The sequence below is a fragment of the Neophocaena asiaeorientalis genome, unplaced genomic scaffold (genome assembly GCF_003031525.2).
Source record: "Neophocaena asiaeorientalis asiaeorientalis breed wild unplaced genomic scaffold, Neophocaena_asiaeorientalis_V1.1 scaffold92, whole genome shotgun sequence".
Classification (NCBI taxonomy): domain Eukaryota; kingdom Metazoa; phylum Chordata; class Mammalia; order Artiodactyla; family Phocoenidae; genus Neophocaena; species Neophocaena asiaeorientalis.
Genome location: NW_020174057.1, coordinates 2,936,104 through 2,958,246, shown reverse-complemented (window position 1 = coordinate 2,958,246; position 22,143 = coordinate 2,936,104). Strand labels below are relative to the sequence as shown.

Below are 22,143 nucleotides of genomic sequence, written 5' to 3'. Positions count from 1 at the left end.
CCGCCGGGCCCCCTGCCCGGGGGCGGCCCCCCCAACCCCATGGAGGTCTCCCGGAGGAAGGCACCGCCGCGCCCCCAGCGCCCCGCCGCGCCTCTGCCCTTGCTTGCCTATCTGCTGGCGTTCGCGGCGCCCGGCCGGGGCGCGGACGAGCCCGTGTGGCGGTCGGAGCAAGCCATCGGAGCCATCGCCGTGAGCCGGGAGGACGGCGTGTTCGTGGCGAGCGGCAGCTGCCTGGACCAGCTGGACTACAGCCTGGAGCACAGGCTCTCGCGCCTATACCGGGACCAAGCGGGCAACTGCACGGAGCCCGTCTCGCTGACGCCCCCCGCGCGGCCCCGGCCGGGGAGCAGCTTCAGCAAGCTGCTGCTGCCCTACCGCGAGGGGGCGGCCGGCCTCGGGGGGCTGCTGCTCACCGGCTGGACCTTCGACCGGGGCGCCTGCGAGGTGCGACCCCTGGGTAATCTGAGCCGCAGCTCCCTGCGCAACGGCACCGAGGTGGTGTCGTGTCACCCGCAGGGCTCGACGGCCGGCGTGGTGTACCTCGCGGGCGACACGAACAGCTGGTACCTGGCGGTGGCCGCCACCTACGTGCTGCCCGAGCCCGAGACGGCAAGCCGCTGCAACCCTGCGGCGTCCGACCGCGAAACGGCCATCGCGCTCAAGGACACGGAGGGGCGCAGCCTGGCCACGAAGGAGACGGGACGCCTCAAGCTGCGCGAGGGTGGGGGTAGCCTGCACTTCGTGGACGCCTTTCTCTGGAACGGCAGCGTCTACTTCCCCTACTACCCCTACAACTACACGAGCGGCGCCGCCACCGGCTGGCCCAGTATGGCGCGCATCGCGAAGAGCTCCGAGGTCCTGTTCCAGGGCCAGGCAGCCCTCGACTGCGGCCACGGCCACCCCGACGGCCGCCGCCTGCTGCTCTCCTCCAGCCTGGTGGAGGCCCTGGACGTTTGGGCTGGCGTGTTCAGCGCGGCCACCGGAGGGGACCAGGAGAGGCGCTCCCCCGCTACCACGGCACTCTGCCTCTTCAGGATGAGGGAGATACAGGCGCGCACCAAGACCTGCACCTGGGACTTCGAGGCTGAGAACCACTGCGTAAGTCCTAACCCCGTGACGCTGCGGGGAGCGCTCCTGCTGCGGAGCCGCCGGCGAGGCAGAGCCGGAGGGAGAGGGTTGACCTTTACCAGGTCCCGGATTTACACAGCCCGGCGGCGGCCGCCCGACGGCCCTTGTCTTACGGTCTCCGAGACCTCGGGCTACTCTAAAGCACGGCCAGAGGTCCCCGAGGGAGTGTAAGAAGGGAGGTGGCGAGGGTAGGAGTTAGGCTCAAAACTCTGGTGGCTGCATCCCATTGCCATCCTTCTCTGTCCAAACACGGGCGCTTGTTTGGGTCTGAGCCTCGCCGCGCCGCTCCCCCGCCCTTCCCTAATCTCTTCCCCAGGTGTGTGGTCTTAGCGGGCGTGTGGCTTTGAGCCTTGCCCTCAACGGCGTTACCAAACACAGTGCCCTAGGCAGAGAAGCCCCAGAACCTAAAGGACTTGCCACACCCCAGTCTTTGTGCCCCCCATCTTCCCCCCACCAACCCTAACACGTGTGATGTTGGTCTGAGGAGTTGGTAGCCTGTTCGACATGGGTCAGCGCTAGCCTGGAACAGAGGCTCAGGCTTGCGGGAACAACCCTCAGCGTGACCCCGTGCAAGGGGGCGGGGCTGTGGCTCTGCTGAGCGTGAGCTGTGATCTCCAGATGGGGGGAGAAGCTGAGCAGGCTGGAGGTGGCTTTGTGGGTAAAAAGCCTCGCCCTAGAGGGGAGAGCAAGAGAAAGTGTCGGGGTACTTCAGGCAGTTTCTGGGCTCCAGATTGCCTGACTAGATCGCGCGGCTCAGAGGCACCACCCTCCCAGGCAAACGGAAGAGGTTTCCCCTGGGTTCCCAGGGCAGCCACAGCTTGACTCTTGAGATTGGCATTTCTTTGACTGGAAAATAAAGCGGCGGTTCAAGAGGATTCAGTTGATGGGGATTATGGAGCCATTGTGCAGTTCTCCGTGGCCGTCTTCCTTCCAAGGCTGCTGGCACGTCAAGTCCGCATATGGCTCCTGAGAGGGGAGCCTGTTGAGCGCCTCCTTTATAACTGGACGGAAATCAGAGAGCAGAAATGAACGGCTACAGGTGTTGCCATTGTTTTGATATAAAATGCGTCAGAGAGGAAGGCAAGAAGTCTCCACTTGGAAAAACGTGCTGTGTTGGTACATTTGTTGTGTAAGCATAGAGGGGACGTTGGCTGTAAGGTATATTAATAAGTGTATGGAAAGACACTCCCATCCCCACCCACGCAGAGCACATCTTACCAAATATTAGCCCTATTACCCAGAAAGAAAAAACAGGTCTCTTGCAAGGCCCCTTAGAATGGTCATTTGCTTCTTCCTCCTTGCCCACTACTTGTGTACTGGGGCACACACATAATACCTTCATTTAGTTACTGCTATAATTATTTTAAAGCATAAATAACACAGAATGCTCCCTAAATGACTTTGTCTTGCTATACAAGTATAATTTAACATTTAATATCTGTCTTTGTGAGAGCCTTATTATGTAACAGTTCAAGTTTGGCAAAAATCATCACCTTCGACCTCTCCGTTGAAAGACTTGAAAGTAACCCCTACATATTACTTGGTGTCGAGCTTTAGGCACACTTGGTCTCCGGGGTTAATGACAAGACAGCTCGGAGGCCCGCAGCAGGTGATAACAGTGGAAGTCCAAGCTTTGCCATCTGACAGCTGTGTAGATGTGTGGAGCCAAAACATTTCTCTTTACCGCCTTTCTGTACCCACTGGGGCCTGGAGGACTTAGTTCCCTTCCAAACCCAGCAGGCACCCTGAATGCACTCACTCAGAAGCCACATTTTGGCTTGATCAGGTGTTCCTGCTTGCGCTCGGATGAGGGGAAGGGAAAGTCAGAGAGCTGTTGATCCATCTTCACGGGGAGGTTCTGGGAGGTAGCTGCCCCTTGGAAATCAAGCAAGGGATAAACACTTGCTGCCAAAAATCTGGAATTGGAAAAATAAATAATTAAGGTAGGTCCCTCCACAGCACGTCTTGCTGCTGTTGTTTATGGAGAGCTCCCAGTATGCTCAGAGCTGCGGATTCTGAAAGACGGGGTCTCTACCCCCTGAGCTTGTCATCCGAGTTAAATAATATACTCCGGTTGAAACAATAGCTTGTCACAGCTGCACAGGTAGGAGCTTGGAGTTTTGCAATGATTCTTTAAGTAAATTCCTTGCTGCTCTTATGAGTTAAAAAGCCTTAGTGGAATTGAATTTCAGGAGAGGTTTTGAATGAAAAAAAAAAAAGGCGGTCGTTTTGATGAAAACGCTGACAATTTTCTAATCTATTAAATAGGCAGGTGAGACTTCCACAAATATTTGTGCTCTGTGCTGGGTGCCACTGATTCTGCCATTGAAAGGACAATAGCAGGTGGCAGCCCCATTTAATGGGGTTATGGGATCAGTGTGCCCCTGGTTGTCACTCAGAACAATGATGTCATTGGGTTGCATTTGTTCTGTGTTTTATTTTCAGGTTTTCAGTGTGTTTTGGAAAAGGCATGCTGAATTACAGGTGCCTAAGATAGACAAAACTTGAAACACTCTAGAGGGAGCCTCAGTAGATTCTAACAGTGATTCCTCCAGAGCAGACACAGTCATTTTAACAGTAATCCACAGGCAGCAAAGCACAAGGGGCTAGATTTGCTTGCCTTCTCCTGCTACCCCTGGATGACTCGGTCTTATTTTTCATCTTCAGTCAACCATGGGTAGGAAAGTGACAGGAGTGACTGGGTTGTGTTTTCTCATTTCTTGGTTCTCTCCTTATCTCTTGTTGGCTGATTTGCTGGCCCTCAGCTTCTCCCGCTAAAGATTAATTTACAAGATACTTGTGCAATGAGTGTGTCCTCAGCCGTTCACACGTTGGGCCGTGACATTTTCTGTCTTGCCTCCAACTGTGAATCTCCTTTCACAACTATCGCAGGAGAGCTTCAGCCTGTGAACGTGCCCAGGCAGCCGAATTCTGTAGACACTCTCTAATAATCCTAATAAATATTTGTACGGCACTTCCTCATATATTACTTCTTTTGAGGCCCTCATCAAGTCTAAGGTTGATTCTCTGAGGAACATTCTCATTTACCTGTTGAGGAAGCTGATCACTTAAGCAACTTGCTCAAGAGAGCAAAGGAAGCGTCAGAGCCTCCAGCGTAAACCCAGGTCTCACAATATCTACTTCTGTATTCTTTCCACCACTTTGGTGCTTCAGACTTCCCCTTCAAAGTCCCCTAATTAGAGGCAGTAACCAACCTCCCCTAGGATATGGGGTTGAGGCTGGAGGGTGCCCCTTGAAGTGTGTTTTAAAACTTAAGGTGATTTTTTTTTAATTCTATTCCATAACATATCTATGTGCTTGGGTTAACATAAAAAGGGAATGTTTCAAATGATGTACAAGTTAACCTCCTCTTGTTTCTGAACTCCTGTTACCCTTGGCATATGGTAGAAAAGTGTGTACACCTGAGTTTTGAAGTCTGATTGTTCCAGATTGTTTGGCCGCCATAGTTGGGTCCTGGGGTTGCTTGTGGTTTAAACGTGGTGGCCACCCCCTCTGTAGTTACTGAGGGTGGCATGTTTCCTACTGTGTTGGCCAACAGGACTGACTCTTCTAGTTCATTCTACCACTTGTGGAGAGACACACCCGCTTCCTCCACACTCACATAATTCCAAAGCCTGACACAATTTAACTGTCATGCAGACAACCACAAAACACTCACATGCTCTCCAGCAGACAGTAAGCCAAGACACTTCTAGCTACTGCATGCAGAAGTGATGTCCCAGGGCCACTCGGCAGTGACCCTTATTGACCTCAAAATCCACAGTCTTCCTGCAATGTTTATTTCTTCTTTAGTTTCTGTTATGATCCTGTCTAGCCACTTTGCAGTCTACAGACTAGATGGTGAATTTTACCCCCATACACACATTTGATATGCAAGGGAGATTTAAAAAGCCCAACAACCACTTAGAAAGAAGGAAAAGCCATCATAGCGACTACTGCTGGATGACTGTTATGGCCACGCTTTGTGCTAAGCACTTCACATGCCTTATTTTTGGTTGATTCTCATAATCACCCTATGGGGCAAGGCTTGTAGTTTATGATTATGATTTTGTGATGAGGAATTGAGGCCTGGAGAGCTTTGGTTGGTTTCCACAACTGGTACATGGTAGAGGATTGAGGACCTGGGGCTGTAACACACAGCCATGGACAGTCCAGCCTCACAGACATTGGGTTCTGGTGTCAATCCTGTCCTACATGGAGCCTGCTAGGCCCTTGCAACTGCTCTGGGATCAGCTGTTTGCTGGGCATAAGACGATAGAGCAGAGAATCCTTGAGTGCCAATGGGGTTTCTGGGTCTGCGTGTTTGAGCACTTGAAATTCAGACTTTGGGAGGGTTGTAGTTCCTCAGTTGTCAATTTCTAGGTAGTGCCGGCGCGTTTTGTATTCAGGCTTATAAACGACCTCAGAGAGACTTACAGGACCTTAAAGGAGGGCTCCCAGCTTTTGTTCTCAGACAGAAGAACTAGCTCATAAGCTAAATCCAGAAATCTCAACCTGTTAAGTCTGGGTTACAGACGCTCTTGTCTTTATTAGCAGCCACAGTTAAAATACAAGCCCCAGAAGGTCAGGAACCTTGTAACATTTTGTTCTCTGTTGAACCCAGAGTACCTAGCATAGCACCTTAAGAAATACTTGTTGAATTAGTAAATGGGGGATCATGTTGGGGATGCTTTCTGTTGTTGGCAGCCACACTTTCCTGAACCTGGCCACCTCATACTCCCTTAACCATTGTCTTTTTCTTGGTGTCTGATGTGTTGGGGCCTCTTTCTTCCCTAGTCCGAGCCTAACTGGCATCCTCCACTCCTCTGAAATCCCCATTCATTGGACTCACCAGGCTTCTGGTCTTGCCAATCTGGGAGTTAACTTTGACCATAGAAACCCAGCGTGGTTGGCACTTCTTTGGTATAATTTAATAATGTGCGTGATTGTACTTTTCAGTGGACAAGAGGAGAGGGCTCTGTGCTGTAGGGCACAAAGCCCCTCAAGAACTTGTAGGGTTCTCAAGTGTAGTCTCTGGACCGGCAGCATTCAGCATCACCTGGGAACTTACTAGAAATACAAACTCTTGGGCCCCAATCAGAAACTCAGAGTAGGGTGTGGGACTGGCAATCTGTGGTTTAACAAGCTCTCCAGGTGATTCTAATACACATTCAGCTTTTAGAACCACAGCTGTAAGGTATCAGTTTCCCTTGTCCTCCACCTGAGGCACCTGGGATAAGAATTTGTGCCACTGTTTTCATTGCAGCTTTACTTAGGGTCATCTAAAGTAACCAGCTAATTCCACTACCCTTATATTCCTTATCCTCTTCTAATTGCCCAAAGGAAATACCTAGAAAAACTTCTGAAGTCTTAACTGTTTTTGAGTTTAGAGTCGGAGTCTCAAGAATCTATAGGTCATAGTCAAATTAGCTCCTTCACCCTTTCGGACAGCAGTCTATTTGCATTTCATTCCAGGATGTGGGGTGCGGGGGGAGATGTCTAGAGCCTTCTACTGTGCTGTACACCACACCAAAATTCTCTTGAAGGATCTGGTCTTTACAAAGATCAATCCTGATACCAGTTTCAATCCTAATTAGGCACGGTTGGTTGCGTGAAACAAAGATCTACATAAGCAAGCTCAAACAAGGGGATGGGGCATTTAGTGGATAGAAACAGGTGGGATTACATGGCGATCTAGGAGGAGAAGCAGTGCTGTGCAGTGGTTGCCTGCAGACTCTGGAGCCAGGTCGACTGGGACCACAGCTGCCACTTCCCAGTTGTGTGAACTTGGGCAAATTATTTAACCTTTCTGTGCTTGTTTCTTCATCTAGAAGTAGGGATCCTATTTGTTTCATAGGATTTTTGTCTGGATTAATGAGTTAATATGTATGAACGCTACCTGACCTATAGTAAATGCTGTGTATGTATTTACTATCATTACTATCATGACTATTTAGGAGTGCTAGGATGGGGCTGATACGGAGTGGGAAGGGGGTCTGGACTCCCGGCAGCGGAAAGGGGTGTAACAGCAGGAAGTGTGATGGATGCTTATTCTAAGGTTTCATTGTCAACGTGACTTAGCGTGGCTGCTTCCCTCAGTCCTGCTACCTAGTGACCACCTCGGCTTCCTCAAACATCTGCCCCTCACCCCCTCCACCTGAATGTGCCTCAGCCTGACCTGATCCCCCCACCCTGCCTTTCAATAGCATTTAACCTTCTGCATCGGCTACCAGCTGGCAACAGCTTTCTATGTTACTTAGTTCAAATTACCAGGAAAGAGAGAGAATGGGGTCCAACCCATCCTTTCACTCCAGATTATGAGCCCTCGTTCAGGGTAGCGATTCATTGCCCTTGGGGCAGGTGCTGACCCCAGGTCCAGTCAGAAGAAGGAAGCCCATCATGCAGTGGTCCCCGGTAGGTGTGTGGGCGGGTTGCCTTGGAACGGGAAGGTGGAAGAGCCACACCGTGATCACCATGTTGACTACAGCAGCATGGAATCATCTCTACCTCCCTTCAGGCTTCTCCATGGCCTACCTCTGTCTTCCTTGAATATGTGTTGGCACATAGCTGATGATCACTGAGGCCTGCTCAGAGAAAAACCGAAGTCCGCTGGGGCACAGTTTGTAGGCATCCTGGGTCTCACTTGTTTGTGGGAGCGGGGGCATGGTAGTGGTAAGATTTTTTTTTTTTAATCAATTGCACGCCTAGTTTTTCTTAGCATTTTCATCAAGATAGAAAATTAATACTAATTTATATACTATCACAAAACCAAATAGAATTGTGACTTAAGTTTTACTGTTTCTGTAGTTGATGGGTTTGACTGTCTAATCAATAGTTACACGTAGTGTCTCCTCAGAGGAGTTAGAAGGGGGATTTGACCCCAGCAATCCCCACCCCACCTCTCTGGCCAACGTTCTTATTGCAGAAGTCGGCAAACTTTTTCTGTAAAGGTCAGATCGTCAATATCGTAGGCTTTGCAGGCCACATACAGTCTCGATTGCAATTGCTCAACTCTGCCACTGAAGTGTGAAAGCAACCATAGGCAACATGTAAACGAACAAGCACGGGGATGTCCCAGTAAAACTTTATGGACACAGAAATCTGAATTTCATGTATAATTTTCACTTGTCATAAAATATTCTTCTTTTGATTTTTTTCAACCATCTAAAAATGTAAAAACTATTAGCTTGGCAGGGGGTCATTCAGAAAAACAGGCAGCAGGCTAGATTTGGTCCACAGCGGGTAGTTTACCGACGCCTGCTGTAACAGAAGGGGTGAGAGTAAAACAAACCTTCACGTTGCCCTAAGACATCGTGAGAGATTTAACAAAAAGGTGGTGCAGAAACCCCAAGAAGGAGTGTCACACTCAGCACGGGAGGACCTGGGAGGCTTCAGAGAGGTGATGCTGGAGCTGTGTGTGGCTTAAAGCCAAGTAGAAGAGGCAAGAAAGGGAGTTCCAGAGACAGGGCACAGCTTGTGCACAAGAGGGAAGTTGAATAAGCTTGTGAACCGCAGGTAGCTCACCCCGGCTGGGGAGTGTCCAGAAATGAGCATGCAGGGCCAGATGGCAAAGGGCTTAATAGGACTGGCCAAGATGGCTGGATTTTATCCTGATGGTCAGTTGTTTTCAGACTTTCTAAACCTGGGCTTTAAATCTTAAACCAGAGGCTCAGTATGAGAAAAAGGCTAATAAATCATCATTGACCTGCTGTTCTGGGTGAGGCCATTGCCAAGTGCCGGGGCTCAGGGTGAAGCAGGGGTGGGGAGGTTCCCAGAATCCTGCAACTCGCCCAACCCCCACCCCCTGCCTGTCCCTGTGGCATCTCAAAGGAACTTCTGGGACTCTGCTGAGCAGGGTGTGAAAGCCATGGCCCATGGCTGATGGAAGACAACAGCAGGGCTATAGGCAGACATGATCTGATTGTGTTCTAGAGAGATCACTCAGAAGAATGGATGAGACAGGATGAGAGGCAAAACCGCTGATTAGAAGGACCAACAAATACTTCTTGAGTTCCTGCTATGTGCCAAGCACTGTGAGGAAATATTTCTACCAATGATCAACAGAGTAGACAATAAATATGCAGCAAATAAATATTTTTATATTAAAATGATAGCTAGCACTCCTAAAGCACTCACTTCGCACCAAGTATTGTCCTCAGTCAGCACTTTACCAATATTAACTCGTTTAATCCTCACCACGACTTTATGAGATGGGTAATGTCATTACTTCCATTTTACAGATGAGAAAGTTAAGGCCCAGGCTGAGATGGGGGCCCTGAGAGAAATAACAGGACGTAAGAGAGCCGTGTTAGTTGAGGTGTTGGGGAAAGTTCTCTTTAAGGAGGTTGAGCTGCCACCAGGAAAATGAGAAAGGCTAGCTGTACACGTCCCCAAGGGGAACTGGGGAGCAGTGCAAGGCCTCGAAAGGGGAAATGACTTGGTCATTCTGAAGAAGCAAAGGCTAGTGTGGTCGAGTTAGGGAGGTGGAGAGGGGAGAGTGTCGGGGGAAGAGGTTGGGGAAGGAAGCGGCAGCGGATCCTGTAGTCCTGGTGGGCAGTGGGAAGGAGCTTATATTTTTTTCTGAAAGCTTAGAAGAGCCTTTGAAGGGAAGCGACACCCCTGGATTCGGATTCCTAAATAAATGGCTGCCCTTTGGGGCATGAATGAGAGATTGGCCCCAGCAGAGGCTGGAGGCTCTCGAAGTAGTCCAGGTGAGAAATAACGTTGCCTTGGTCTAGAGCGGTGGCCGCAACGAACGTGGAGAGAAAGAGATGGATTGCGTGGGCCGCAGTAATCCAAGTGAGCGTGTTGGAGACCTGAACTGAGGTGGTGGCAGTGCAGGTGGAGAGGAGGGGGTTCAATGAAATAGCTTTTTAAGATGTAGAATTGAGAGGTGTTGGTGACCAATTAGTTTAATTTTCGTCAAGTTTTAGATATCTTTGGGACCTGCAGAAAGGGCCATTAAGCAAGCAGTTGGCCAGGAAGTGAGGAATTGGGGATCCACTCTGTCAGCCTCTACGGAGTGCCAGCTGTGGGCCAGGCTCTGTGTTGGGCTTAACACGGTGCCATTGGGGCTGTAAGTGCCTGGAGGGGAGTGGCCAGGGGCGTCTCATCAGTGTTTCCCAGGCATCCAGAACGCCGTCTACTGCACGGTGGGCCCTCAATAAGTATTTGTTGAACTGGAAGGAAGGTGCTCTCCATCTAGTGGAGAAGATGTGCTTACAGCTCGGCGAGATAAGAGCTTCCAAGAGGAGCCCAAGCCCCTGGAGCTGTGTTTATAGGAGGAATAAAAGCCAGGTAGCCTAAAGAGAGGGGCGTTTCCCTGTGACTCCCTCACCAATGAGGCCGGATTCCTGGTCTTTCCCTCCTGCCCCTCCAGCCTGGTCTTGGAAGAGTCTACTCGAGAAGGATATTCTCTCACACATCAACTGTTCCTAATTATTCTGCACTGATGTCCTTCTGAGGTTCCTTTGCCATCAGCGAGCAATCTTAGAAATTGGATTCCACGTGCTGGTCCTTGCTTCTCTGAGGCATCAGGAGGGCTAGGTGGCCCAGAGCAGCTGGTAGTTATAGGTGTCATCCAGTCTCAGTCTCCTGGGCTTAGCAACACCTCTGTGCCCCTCCCTCCCGTGGAGCCCTTGTGGTGTGGACCTCTGGGGAAGCCTGTAGATCCCTCCTCAGAGCAGTGGTTTTAAACACATAGAATAAAAAGAGAGAGTTGCAAAATGAACCAATTACATTGATCTACAGATATATCAAAATGTTTTTTCCAATTTGAAATAGAGTAATATATCTTAGCACGTTAAATAGCAAGATCTAGCAGCGGTAACTACCATCATTTCAAAGTAGCGATAAGCACAAATGATATTTTGAGATACCTGCAACAACTATAAAATGATATGAAAATATCTGATTTCTTTTGATGACAGAGTCACAGGTTCAGTTAATATGACTCTGGTCTGCATTCATAATTAAATGAAATGCTGAATTTCAGTCAGAGTTCGCTAAAATAGGATTTTTTTCTCATCTGGTTTCATGGATTCCCGGAATTCTTTGTAGGAGCTGTGGATGTCAGTGCGGTCCCCACTCCAAGCACTCATTCCATTACTGTGTGTGTCAGAAAACCAATGACAAGATGCTGCATTTTGTTTCAAAACTCATTTGATTGGCTTAGTTTGACAATAAGGAGTTCAGTCCCACCTGGATTTTTACAGGTCAGGCACTTGGCCAAGAGCCAAGTGCTCCATAAATGGACTGGATGGAGCAGGTGGGTGGGTGGAGAAGCCTCAGAAAGGTTAAATGACTGCTTAGAGACAGCTCATAAGTAACAGAGCTTGAACTTGAACCCACATTTTTCTTTACCCTAAATCTCTTGTTCTTTCTACTCTTCCATGCTACCACTTTGTATTCAATATTTCTATTTTAAAGAGTTAGCCAAATGCAACAGTTCACAAGTTATGCTGTTCTAATCATGGGACGAGAACAGTGCTATTATTCTTCACTTTGGTTAGAGGATACGAAAATACCTGAAGTATTTTGTTTACTTAGAGCCTCGTTTTAAGTACACTGAGTCTGTAGACTGTCTATAGATGGAGATGGCAAAAGACCTAGGAACTGTCTTTTGCAAACTGTCAGTGAACTATGGATGTGAAATTTAGAGAAGGCCAAGCTACATGGCAGCAGATGTGGGGTAGTTTGTATTGTTCCCCAAGGCAGAACCAAGGCCCAGTGCTTGCAAGGGACAAATTTTGTAATGAACTTTTGTAGAACTTTGTAATGATTAGACCTACTTAGCAGTGTACCAGGGTTGCCTGGTGAGATATTGACTGAAAGCATTCAAATACTGATCCATGTATTCGTTCATTCATTCAATAAATGTTTATTGACAGCTAACAACATGCCAGATGCTGAGGTATATGCTGCAGGGTGTAGAGTAAGATAAACTATTGTAGAGCTTAGAGTCTACTGGGAGACAGACATTAAATAAAAAAATTTAAAGCAATGTAATTATAATTATTTTCAAGGAAACAAATGGAATATTATGATTCAGAATAACTACTGGCACAGGGATAGGATGATCTACAGTCATGTGTCCATGAGGAGGTGACATTGAACTTGAAACCTGAAAGACTTACAAAAAAAAAAAAAAACAGCCTACAAGGTGTGAAGAGAGGGGAGGTAGCAGAAATAGCATATGCAAAGGCCCTGAGGCAGAAAGATGGGAACATGTTAAAGAGTCTGAAAGAAAGACACTGTGGGAGCTGAAGCAGAGTGAAGGAGAAGAGTGACAAGGGATGAGTTTGAAGAAGTAGGCAGGGACCAGATCAGATAGGACCTTTGGAAGCATTTGGGTTTAATTCTAAGTGTGATAGAAAGCCGTAGAAGAATTTTAGTCAAAGAAGTAACGTGGCCTACTTTATACATTAAAGAATCACTCTGGCTACTGGATGGAGAATAGATTGTAGGTTGAAAGAGAGAAACCAGGAGGCTCTTGCTGTAGATCAGGAGTGAGATGATGGGGGCTTGGACTGGGTGGAAACCATGGAGATGGAGAAGATAGATGTAAGATTGCTGGGAAATTCAGCTGAGATTTTTCAGGTACTGGGTGTGGGGACTGATGGAAAGAGAGGAGCTGAGGGTGGATGTTGGTACCATTCACCATGATGGGGAAGATAGGGAGGGAGAGAGTTGGGGGGAAGAAATGTCTAGATAATCATTTTCTAGCAACTCTGAAATCTTGGGAGCAATTCCACAGGTTCTCAAAGAAGATGATGCCATTTATTTAGAGGGTATTTAGCAGTGTGAGAGAGGGAGGTTTTGCAGAAGTCAAAATGATGGTGGGGGGGCACTACTGGTATTCTTGGGCAGGTGTCAGGGATGCTAAAAGTCCTGCATCATGGAGGACAGCCCCCATAGTGAAGAAATATCCCATCTAGAATGCCAGTAGCTTCCTCATGGAAGAACGTGGTGGAACTGTGTCTCTTCCAACTCTAAGAATCTAGGAGAATGCATTTTTTTACACTATCAGCAATTCATATATTTTTGTGAATTGTTCGAGTCAGGTTGTCTTTTTGTAGGTAATTGACTGAAAGTAGCCACATGGAAGGGATGGAGATTTAGATGGAGGATGGAGTATAAAGCAGGAAAAAGGAAGGATAAATCTTGGAGAGTGGGACTTTGGCAGTAGGAAGGCCTGGGAGGTTGGAGGACACTGGGGCCTTGGAGGGAGGGAAGCAGGTGGAAGAGCCCGTGGGAGGATATGAAATACAAACCTCACCGCTTTGCATGTTCCCCGTGGCTCAGTTGCACACCCCCCCATGCTTGCCTGGTATAGAGGCTGCCCAGGTATGTCCCTAAACTTCCCTTCTTTATTCCTCCTGCACACTTTGAACTTTTCCTTTGGATCATTTGAGTCCCCAAGGTTAATTCTTCCTTCAGGTCATCAGGTGCCATAAAGTTAGAACCTGATCAGTGTGGTATACTCTAGAAAAATAAAGAAAAGCGACAGGCGCCTTAACGGCCAAGAAAATCAGTATCTAACTTGGGTGAATAGTTGTTCTTTCCATTCTCTAGCTTGATAAAGATAGTTTTCCAATTATTTCCACACACGTGATTTCATTTGAGCCTCACAGCAATGCTAATAGACAGGGCGTGTGTATTATCGGGTCCATTTTACAGATTCGGTTATTGATGTTCAGGGACTTGCCCAAATCAAGCAGCCTGTCAGGGATGGAGCAGGGCCAGATCTTGGGCATAGGACTCCTGCTGAGGTTTCCTAACTGCAAGTAGGCCCCTGGGTAAGTAATGATGAAGAAACTGCTTCCCGTAAGTGTATTCCAAAGAGGAACAGACTACAAAATTAACTGCCCGAGAGGCTTTTTATCAATGTGTAAGAAGTTCCAGTTGGTATTTGCCCTGGCCCCATAAAGAAAAACCAAAATAAGGAAGTCCTTTCATCACCTTGGGGGATCAAAGACTTGACTTTTGCTGTCTCCCCAACACTTGAGGGGCCACTTTTGTGCACATTTCCTCCAGCTGTTCCCATAATAGCAGCAGCGTGGCTGTGAGCGCTCTGCGTGATCCTTGCTGAGTCAGGCCATCTTCCACGTGGTCGGGGCGGGGCCCCGTGGTACTCAAATTCGGAGTGTGCCATTCACACCCTAGAGTTCGTGGCTGGTGCCCCCTGAAATTGGGCAGTGCACGCAGGGGTTTGTTTATGGTCAATGAAAGATTTATGAAGGAGCTACAAGGAGGTCAAGCTGTTTCCCTTGTGATGTGCCCAGTATTCCCTGAATACTCTCTCTCACACACGCATACACACACACACCCAGCACTCACCCCTTCCCAGTAGCCTTGGTTCCGCTTTGGTGTGTCAAGCCCAAGGCTCTCTCTTTTTTAGCCCAAACATCATTTGAGACAAGGTAGCTTTTTCCTCAAACTGAAAAAAGTTTCCCTCTGAGAGCAGGCTCAAGTGTAGGCGGGACGTGTGGTTAGACACGGCAGGCAGGAGACACAGAGTGACAACTCTGAGGGAACCAAGAAAGCCCAAAGGGGAGACAAGGTTTAGAGCTAAATCAAGATCGGATTTTGTCGCGAAATGCAGAACTGGCAAAGGCATCATTACAAGGCATTAACCTTGTTACACGCAGAAGAACAAGCAGAGGCTGGAATTGAGAAATAAATTACACGTAATAAACTAGACAGAATAGGCTGAGAGCAACATTAGTGATTATGCCCTAAAGGGAGAGAAGGGCAGGATAGAAAATAGGCCAAAAAAAAAAGAGTAAAAATAATCTCTGGACACAGGGGGCCGACTGCACTATTTTCTCCCTTTTTCTACTTGGCTCCCCAGGTATTAATTTCACTTTTGTGAGCAGGTTTCTCTGGAACCTGTCTTTCTTTTGTTTGCATTTGCTGAAATGAGCAAAAGGAAGCCATTCAGAGGGTTTCTTTTTCCATTCACAGGGACCTGTCCATTTCTGTGTGTTTCCAGCACAAAAGAATCCATTTCCATTCAGCCAGAGCAGCCCTTCGAGTTTACTTGAGGTCCAAGCCCGCTCTTTCCTATTTTCTTCCAGGCTCGCTGTTGTAATTGGCTACACAATCGTGACTGTGGCCAGGATCCTCCAGGGTGAGAGGAACAAGAGCTTGGCCGGTTCCTGGTCCTTTGCAGCTGAGGAAAAGCTAGAGTCTAGTGCCATATCCCCAGCCATGACTCTCATTTCTTACACAGGGACTTGCTTTGCGTTGCAAGCAATCAGCAGCGGCTTAAACCATAACATCATTGTTAGTAAAAAGTTTAAAGCTTGGAAGTCTGAGCTCAGTGGTGTCCTCAGGAACTGAGGGTCTTTTGTCCTTCCCTTGCACCAGTCTGTTGGTTTTCATGCTCCATCTTGAATGTCATGGAAGCAAAAATGGCTGTCACCACTCTGCACGGGTAGCCTCACATCACAGATTCCGAAGGGAGGAAGTGAGGGAAGAGGGGCAAATGAGTTCTCCTCAAGAGCCTCCTCTTATCAAGGAGGAAGCTTGTTCCCAGAAGCTCCTCCAGTGGATTTCTTGCATCTCACAGACCCAAACTGGGCCACATGGCCACCCCTAGCTCTAAGGGGTAGGAAAGCAAGTACCAGGCAGCAGGGAATGGGATTACTGTGTGGCTTAGACTAATCATGGTTTCCCAGGCTTGGGTTTATTGCTACCTGAACAAACTTAGGGTTTTGTGGCGAAGGAGGAGGTGGGCATAACTGCCACAGGTGTGGCATCAACCGTTTGTGTTTTTAAATAAGGTAATGATCGCAAACGTGGATTGTGTGTTACTATGTGCCAGACGCTGTTCTTCTAAGCTTTACCTAGGCTTGTGTCTTAACTCATTCAGTCCTCGTGATGAGTCTATGACATAAATGCTGCTATCGTCACTTCCAGTGCATAGAGGAGGAAACTGAGTCACAGAGAAGCTAAATAACGTGCACAAAATTAGTTAGAACGTGACAGAGCCAGAACCGAAAGCCTGGAGGTCCAGCTCACTACCCTGTACTATCCTTATTTAGTCGGAGTGTTATAAAATATTCCAAGCAGCACACAGTAGGTGCAAGTTACTACTAATAATAGCAGCTAGCATGTATCAACATGTTATTATTACTACCATCATTATTGTCTCTCCCTCATAACTACCCTACCGATCACACACCATTGGCCTTATTCACAGCTGAGAAGGCCAATCCCAGCAGGGTTCGATAAATTGCCCACATCACCCAGAGGATGAGAACCAAGCTTGAATGCAAACCTAACTTCTCTGACCCCTAGTCCCAGGTGGTCTGTTCTATGCCACCAGCTCTCAAATTCGAGAACATTGATTTAATGGCCCTACTACTAACCCATGCTATTGATCCAGGACTTAATTTGGAAAACTTCAATTACTGAGAAACAGAAGCCAGGGAAGGATGCTAGAGAGGATGGGACAGTAATTTAGAAGCAATTTTCTCCTTGTTCATTTTCGGCTTTTGAGCCACTTCTGGGATTTTTTGGAGTCAGTCTTTCACAAACAGAATATCTCATCCCACCTTAGCCAAGACTAACTGTGATGGCACGGTTCTTAGCTAATCTAAATAGCTACAGTTATTAAGCACCTACTGTATACCAGACGTGGGAGGACACTCTCCCATTTGGTCCTTGTGGATGGACAATCAACAGTCCACGGTCATTACTCTGTCTGTGTCGTGGGCTGAGGGAAAACGGAGTCCTCCAGCCAAGGATAGTGGTGTTAGAACATTCCAGATGCCCAGGCAGAGATGACGTCCAATTCTCTGAGTTAAGCACTTCTGAGATGCTCAAATATTTAATAAAAAGAAGAGGCGTGGTCAGCCGATTTTAAGTTTGAACAATTCTGGTTTTATTTTAAAGCAAGATGTGTGGTGTGGGTTTATTTTTTTTTACATCTAAAGGTCACCGACTTTTCTTTTGTTCTGCTCATGGTCACGAGGCATCCTTACCTAAACAGTGATCTATTGTTCTGATTCTTAGACCCACAGAGATTTTTTTTCTCAGCTTCATTTTAACAGGACAGTTCCTCATCTTCCCCGACTGTATGAAAAGTATATTTTTAACAGGAAAAAAAAAATCTCCAGTGGGTTTTCTAAAAATCTTCTTAAACTGAGTTCACTATGGAATATTGTATGCAAATAAGCCACGTTCTCTTAGGTTATGACATCTTTTCCTTGAGCAGAGATCACCACATTGGCGAAATCCTTGCCAGCATGTCTTTTCCTCCCAGTGTAACTTCAACAAAGAAACACAGACGGCACTTGAAAGGCTTCAGAAATCAATTTAGTCCATGAATCCATTTAGTGTAGATGTTAATGAAACTTGGTGGGTTTAAAAATAATGAATATTTAATAAGACATAAATTGAAAGGCATAAACACTGTCGGCAGTAATGTAATGAAGTTAATAAGTCTTAGCCTCCCCCTTCCTACCTCTCCCCTCTCCAAACGGGGTAGTTTTAGGAGTTGCGGTGATGCTTACAGAAGTTTGCTGGCTCTCCTATTGGTTGAAGCGTAGATGTGCCTTCGCCAACCTTAGTTCAGTTGGGAACCAAACTCTCGCAGGTAAAGTATGCTATCGCACTGTGTTCAGTAGCTGCAGAAGGCAACGACTCTTTCTAGCTCCGATCTTCCAGAGATTTGTGTAACAAACTCGGTTTCCTGTCGTTGAAAGCAGGAAGCAGCAGGAAGCACTCCATGCCTTTAAACAAGGAAGAAAAAGACATTTTGGTCGACACACTGTCTGCTCCGGATTTAAAGAGGGGCTTTATTTAATGATCAGGAGCGAGCATGTGATTCCATGTGCTCAGAGCCTCAGACCATTTAAATGCCTTCAGGTTGAGAGTTAGGCTTTCCATTTCTTCTTCAAGAACATCAGCACCGGGTGCAGCCCTTGTGCTTGGTTCCTCTTTAGCCCTGCGGCTCTGTCTTACCTACCATCCATGACTCTCTTTCCCTCTTTGCCCTCTGAATGACCTACCCTGTCTTTGGGCTAACACACTGCACTCTTCTTGTAAATCCAGAGTCCCTCCTCTCTGCCGTCACACCCAATAGGATGGTCCGTCTCACATCTCTGGAAGTGGCTTGTTTAACCTCACAGAAGCCAAACCCTTGTTAAAATAAATTTCAGCATGATCCTGCAAACAGCCATGTGTAAGACTGTCTCCCTCCCAATTCAGCAGTGGGCTCTTTTTTGGCAATAAAGGGGAACTGAGTTTCATATGTCAGCTGGAGGAGTGTTAAATGGATGGCTAGCTCACTGCTGGCAATCAGTACATGTTAATACACAGTAAACAATTGGCTTTCCATGGGTTGGGCAAGCGTGGTGATTCTGCCGATAAAGGGGATAAAAGGTTGTTCCTGGGGATCTTGTCTAAGAAAGTGTATTTGGGGCTCCAGTAAGGATCCTTCCCAGGTGGGCATGAGTGACATTTTATCATCATGAGAATGATCACTGTTAAAAACTATCTTTTTTTTATTTGTGCGTCTGTGTGCATGTTCAGAGTGACAAGGATCAACCTGAAAGAGTCCAACCAATCGCATCATCTACCTTGATCCATTCCGACCTGACATCCGTTTATGGCACCGTGGTAATGAACAGGACTGTTTTATTCTTGGGGACTGGAAATGGCCAGTTACTTAAGGTTAGTTTTCTGTGCCTTCTTCCATGTCGATTTTAGTATTGATCCATTTTGTGCTTTTGTATTTTGTATTGCTTCTGGGTTATACACGAGACCATACCAACTGCTTTGTGAACTGCTCGGAGACACCTCCCCTCACGGAAATGGCCTGAAAGAAATTTCTGGAAATCTATTTGTAATAACCTCCTACTCATGTATGGAAGTGACAGACCCCTTGATTCCTGGGAACTTGCCAAGACGGTTCCCTTCCTTACTCACAGGCTGCCTGGGTGAGGCACATGGGGACCTGGCCCCTACCGCATCCAGGCTCACCCTCCTAAGACTTTTAACTTTTCAGTTCTATCTCCTTTATAATGGAAATGTACAAAGCACCTGATTTCTCACAACTTCAAAGAGGTAAAAGATTATAGGGCTAAAAAGAAGAAATAAACAGATGTTCCTTCTCCCCAGCCCACCTGCCACCCGCAGAGGGGGTGGTTCATTTTCTAACCTTCCTACCCACACCCACCACAGAGAGGTTAGAAATCTCAAACCCTCTGAGGCTCCCCTCGCCTTTTATCTCTGAGAACTATTTATTTCCACTGTGCGGATATACCACTGGCCGAGTTGAGATTTTTATTCACTGGGGGAAAGGTGCAGGGGGAAGGAGAAGAAAATAAACTCAGAGATAACACATGACTTGTCTGAAATTATATAGCAGTTATCAATTTCTTCAGCAAGCATTTACTGAGCACCTTCTGTGACCTCCGCCAGCACTCGTGGTTGAGAATTGCACTGTTTCTTTCACCCTGGGCGGATTCTCCTTTGCCTCTCTGTAGCCAGTCAATTTACTGTCAGCTCAGATTCTAAACTGAATATTAACAGATTTGTTTTCTCAGCTGATCTCCCACTGATAACTAGCTGTGTGACTTGAGGTAAATCTGTTAACCTCTCTGAGCCTCCATTTCCTCATCTGTAAAATGAGATTGTACTAGATGACCTAAGAAACCCCTTTCTCTTCTGGTCGTCTCTAATTAGCCAAACCTGCTTGCTTGCTTGCTTTCTCCAAATGTGCCTTGTGTGCTGCTCCCACACCTTTGCTCACACTGTACCCCTTTCCTGGATTGCACTCTTTTTTTCTGTGCTTTACTGAATCCTGCATATCTATGCTTTGGCTCAACTCAAACTCCGCCTCCTCTCTGAGGACTCCGAAGCCTGGAGTGTTCACGTTTCTCCCTCATCTCCTGAAATACTCATTGTATCATTCTTTTGGCTCATTACAAATGTCTTGCTTTGATGCCTAACCTTTGCACTTGTGTTTGTCTTGCCTTCCCAGCTTGATTTTAAGCTTCTTGAGAAGGGGGCCGGGAATTCCCACAGCCTGATACAGTGCTGAGTGCCTGGTAGATACTTGATTTAATCTGTTTTCTTTGGAGGAAACCCAGTAACATATGGGAGGGGGTTTGTTTGTATACACATGCTTTTAAAATATACATTGATCATCTTTCCTTTTGTGTTACTTTATTTCCTGGGGAAAGGTAAATACCCACCAGTCCTTGTATACAAGTTGCTCAGTGCCGTGAGGCGATGTCCGGAGCTACACCAAGCTGGTCAGACTAATTGGACCCATTCGCCTGGCGGAAGAAGTTTCCATCAGTCCTTACTGGGTCTCCTTGCCAGTTATCTCTTCAGATTTGGGATATTTTTGACGAGTGTTTTGACAAGAGCACTGTTTCCCCAAAGCAGAGCCAACCAAACTGTTAGATGGTAAATTGGAGGTGAAGGAACACTGGCTATAAATAGTTTCCCATGGGACGGCCTGGTTTCGCCTGTCCTGTTTGTTCACCCCAGTGGTTCGTGTGCAGCTGGCCGGTGTTTAGTGATGCTGTGCTGCCAAGGGGTGGAACTGAGCTGCAGCTTCAAGGCTGCTGAGGAAGAGACGGCTGACCCAAGTCTCACTTTCCTCGGCATCTGTACGGGCTACACCTTCAAAAGCCACATCTGTGGCTGTGTTCTTAGGGTTCCAGTAACGAGGGCAGGTTGGTTTTCTGTTTGTTTTGTGACTGCTAACATTTATACGGTGCTCATCACTCTACCCGTTCTCATTCAGTCCCCTCCACCACTCAGTGAGGTGGACACACGCTTCTCATTTTACAGATAAGGGAACCGGGGCCCAGAGAAGCTGCACGATTCGTCCAAGGTCACCCATGGCAGAGCAGGGGTTTGAACCGGGAAGCACTTCAGAGATCACACTGTTATGTCTCAGGCTACACTGACTTGGTAGCTTCTGCCCCAGGCACGGGCAACCACTCTGTGAGGGTTCTCTGGGGGGAGTGGGAAGCATGTTGCTAGGGGGTCACATGGCAGTGGGAGTGGAGCAGGTTCAGGGTTCTTAGAAGCTCAGGGAAGAATCCCAGCTTGAGAAGAAGGCAGACCGTCTGGCTGAGGGAATACCTCACTGGCATGATAACTTCTTGGGAGTCAAACCCCACCCCCAGCTTCCCTCAGGAAGGTTCTACCCCTCAGGAGGAGGTTGGGAGGGGAGAGTGTGAGCTGACTGGGCCCCGCCAGGCTCCCGAGGACAGCCCAGCCGTCCCCAAGACTCCCCTATGTATCCTGCGTACAGATGCTTGGGTGCAGCCCCTGAAATCACCCAGAGTCCTGAAGCCCCAGGATTGTGTAGACGATTTGGAAGGCACAGAGAATCTCCAGATCCCTGTATTCAAACACTTCAAGCTTGTCCCTTGCCAGACTCGTCACCAGAACTGTTAGAAAAGATGAACATTGATAGACACAAGCTTGGCTTCTTCAGCCACAGAGTGGAGGTACTAATGAGCAGAGAAAAAGAAAAGCCAACCCAAGGCAGCCGGCAGGAGCAGGAGTAGAAGGGGCTTGGATCACCCACAGCCTGACTCTTCAATTTCCCTGGTGATCAAGAGTTGATGGCCTTTCGACAGACGCCAGGCACTGTACTATATGCCTGGCTGGAGGAGAGGCAGGAAATAGCATTTGGGGGCCAATTGCTCTTCTTGACCAACACATACACGGACCCTCTGATTTCCTGAATCTCTGAAAACCTCACAGAGTTTTCATAGAGTTTGGTACAATTTTAAATATCATATTACTGAAATGATTTTTTTCTTATTGTAAAAGTAATGCGTGCTCTTGGAGAAAGTTGCAGAGTAGCGGGGTATGAGGGGAAAGCAAAGAAAAAATACCCCTAGTTTTCTTATGTAGAGGCAGCTGCTGTCAGCATTTTAGATTCTTCTTTTTACATAGTTGAGGTCAGACTCTATTCAGTTTTGCATCCTTTTTTTCTTCAGTTAACGAGGGAAAATGCTTATATTGAAAAGTTAC

General features: G+C 47.5%; 1 protein-coding gene across 2 annotated transcripts in view; it reads left to right on the top strand.

Moving 5' to 3' along the window:
* The first annotated feature begins 6 nt into the window (after positions 1-6).
* PLXNC1 (plexin C1) overlaps positions 7-22,143 on the top strand; it is a 142,002-nt gene continuing 119,865 nt past the window's right edge. For both annotated transcript variants that reach the window (XR_003004431.1, XM_024754364.1), the window contains exons 1-2: positions 7-1,098; positions 18,670-18,810. Coding sequence is in view for 1 of the 2 variants with exons in the window: in XM_024754364.1 (XP_024610132.1) it covers positions 40-1,098; positions 18,670-18,810 (1,200 nt within the window). In the remaining variant the exon portion in view is untranslated. The remainder of the gene's footprint in view (positions 1,099-18,669; positions 18,811-22,143) is intronic.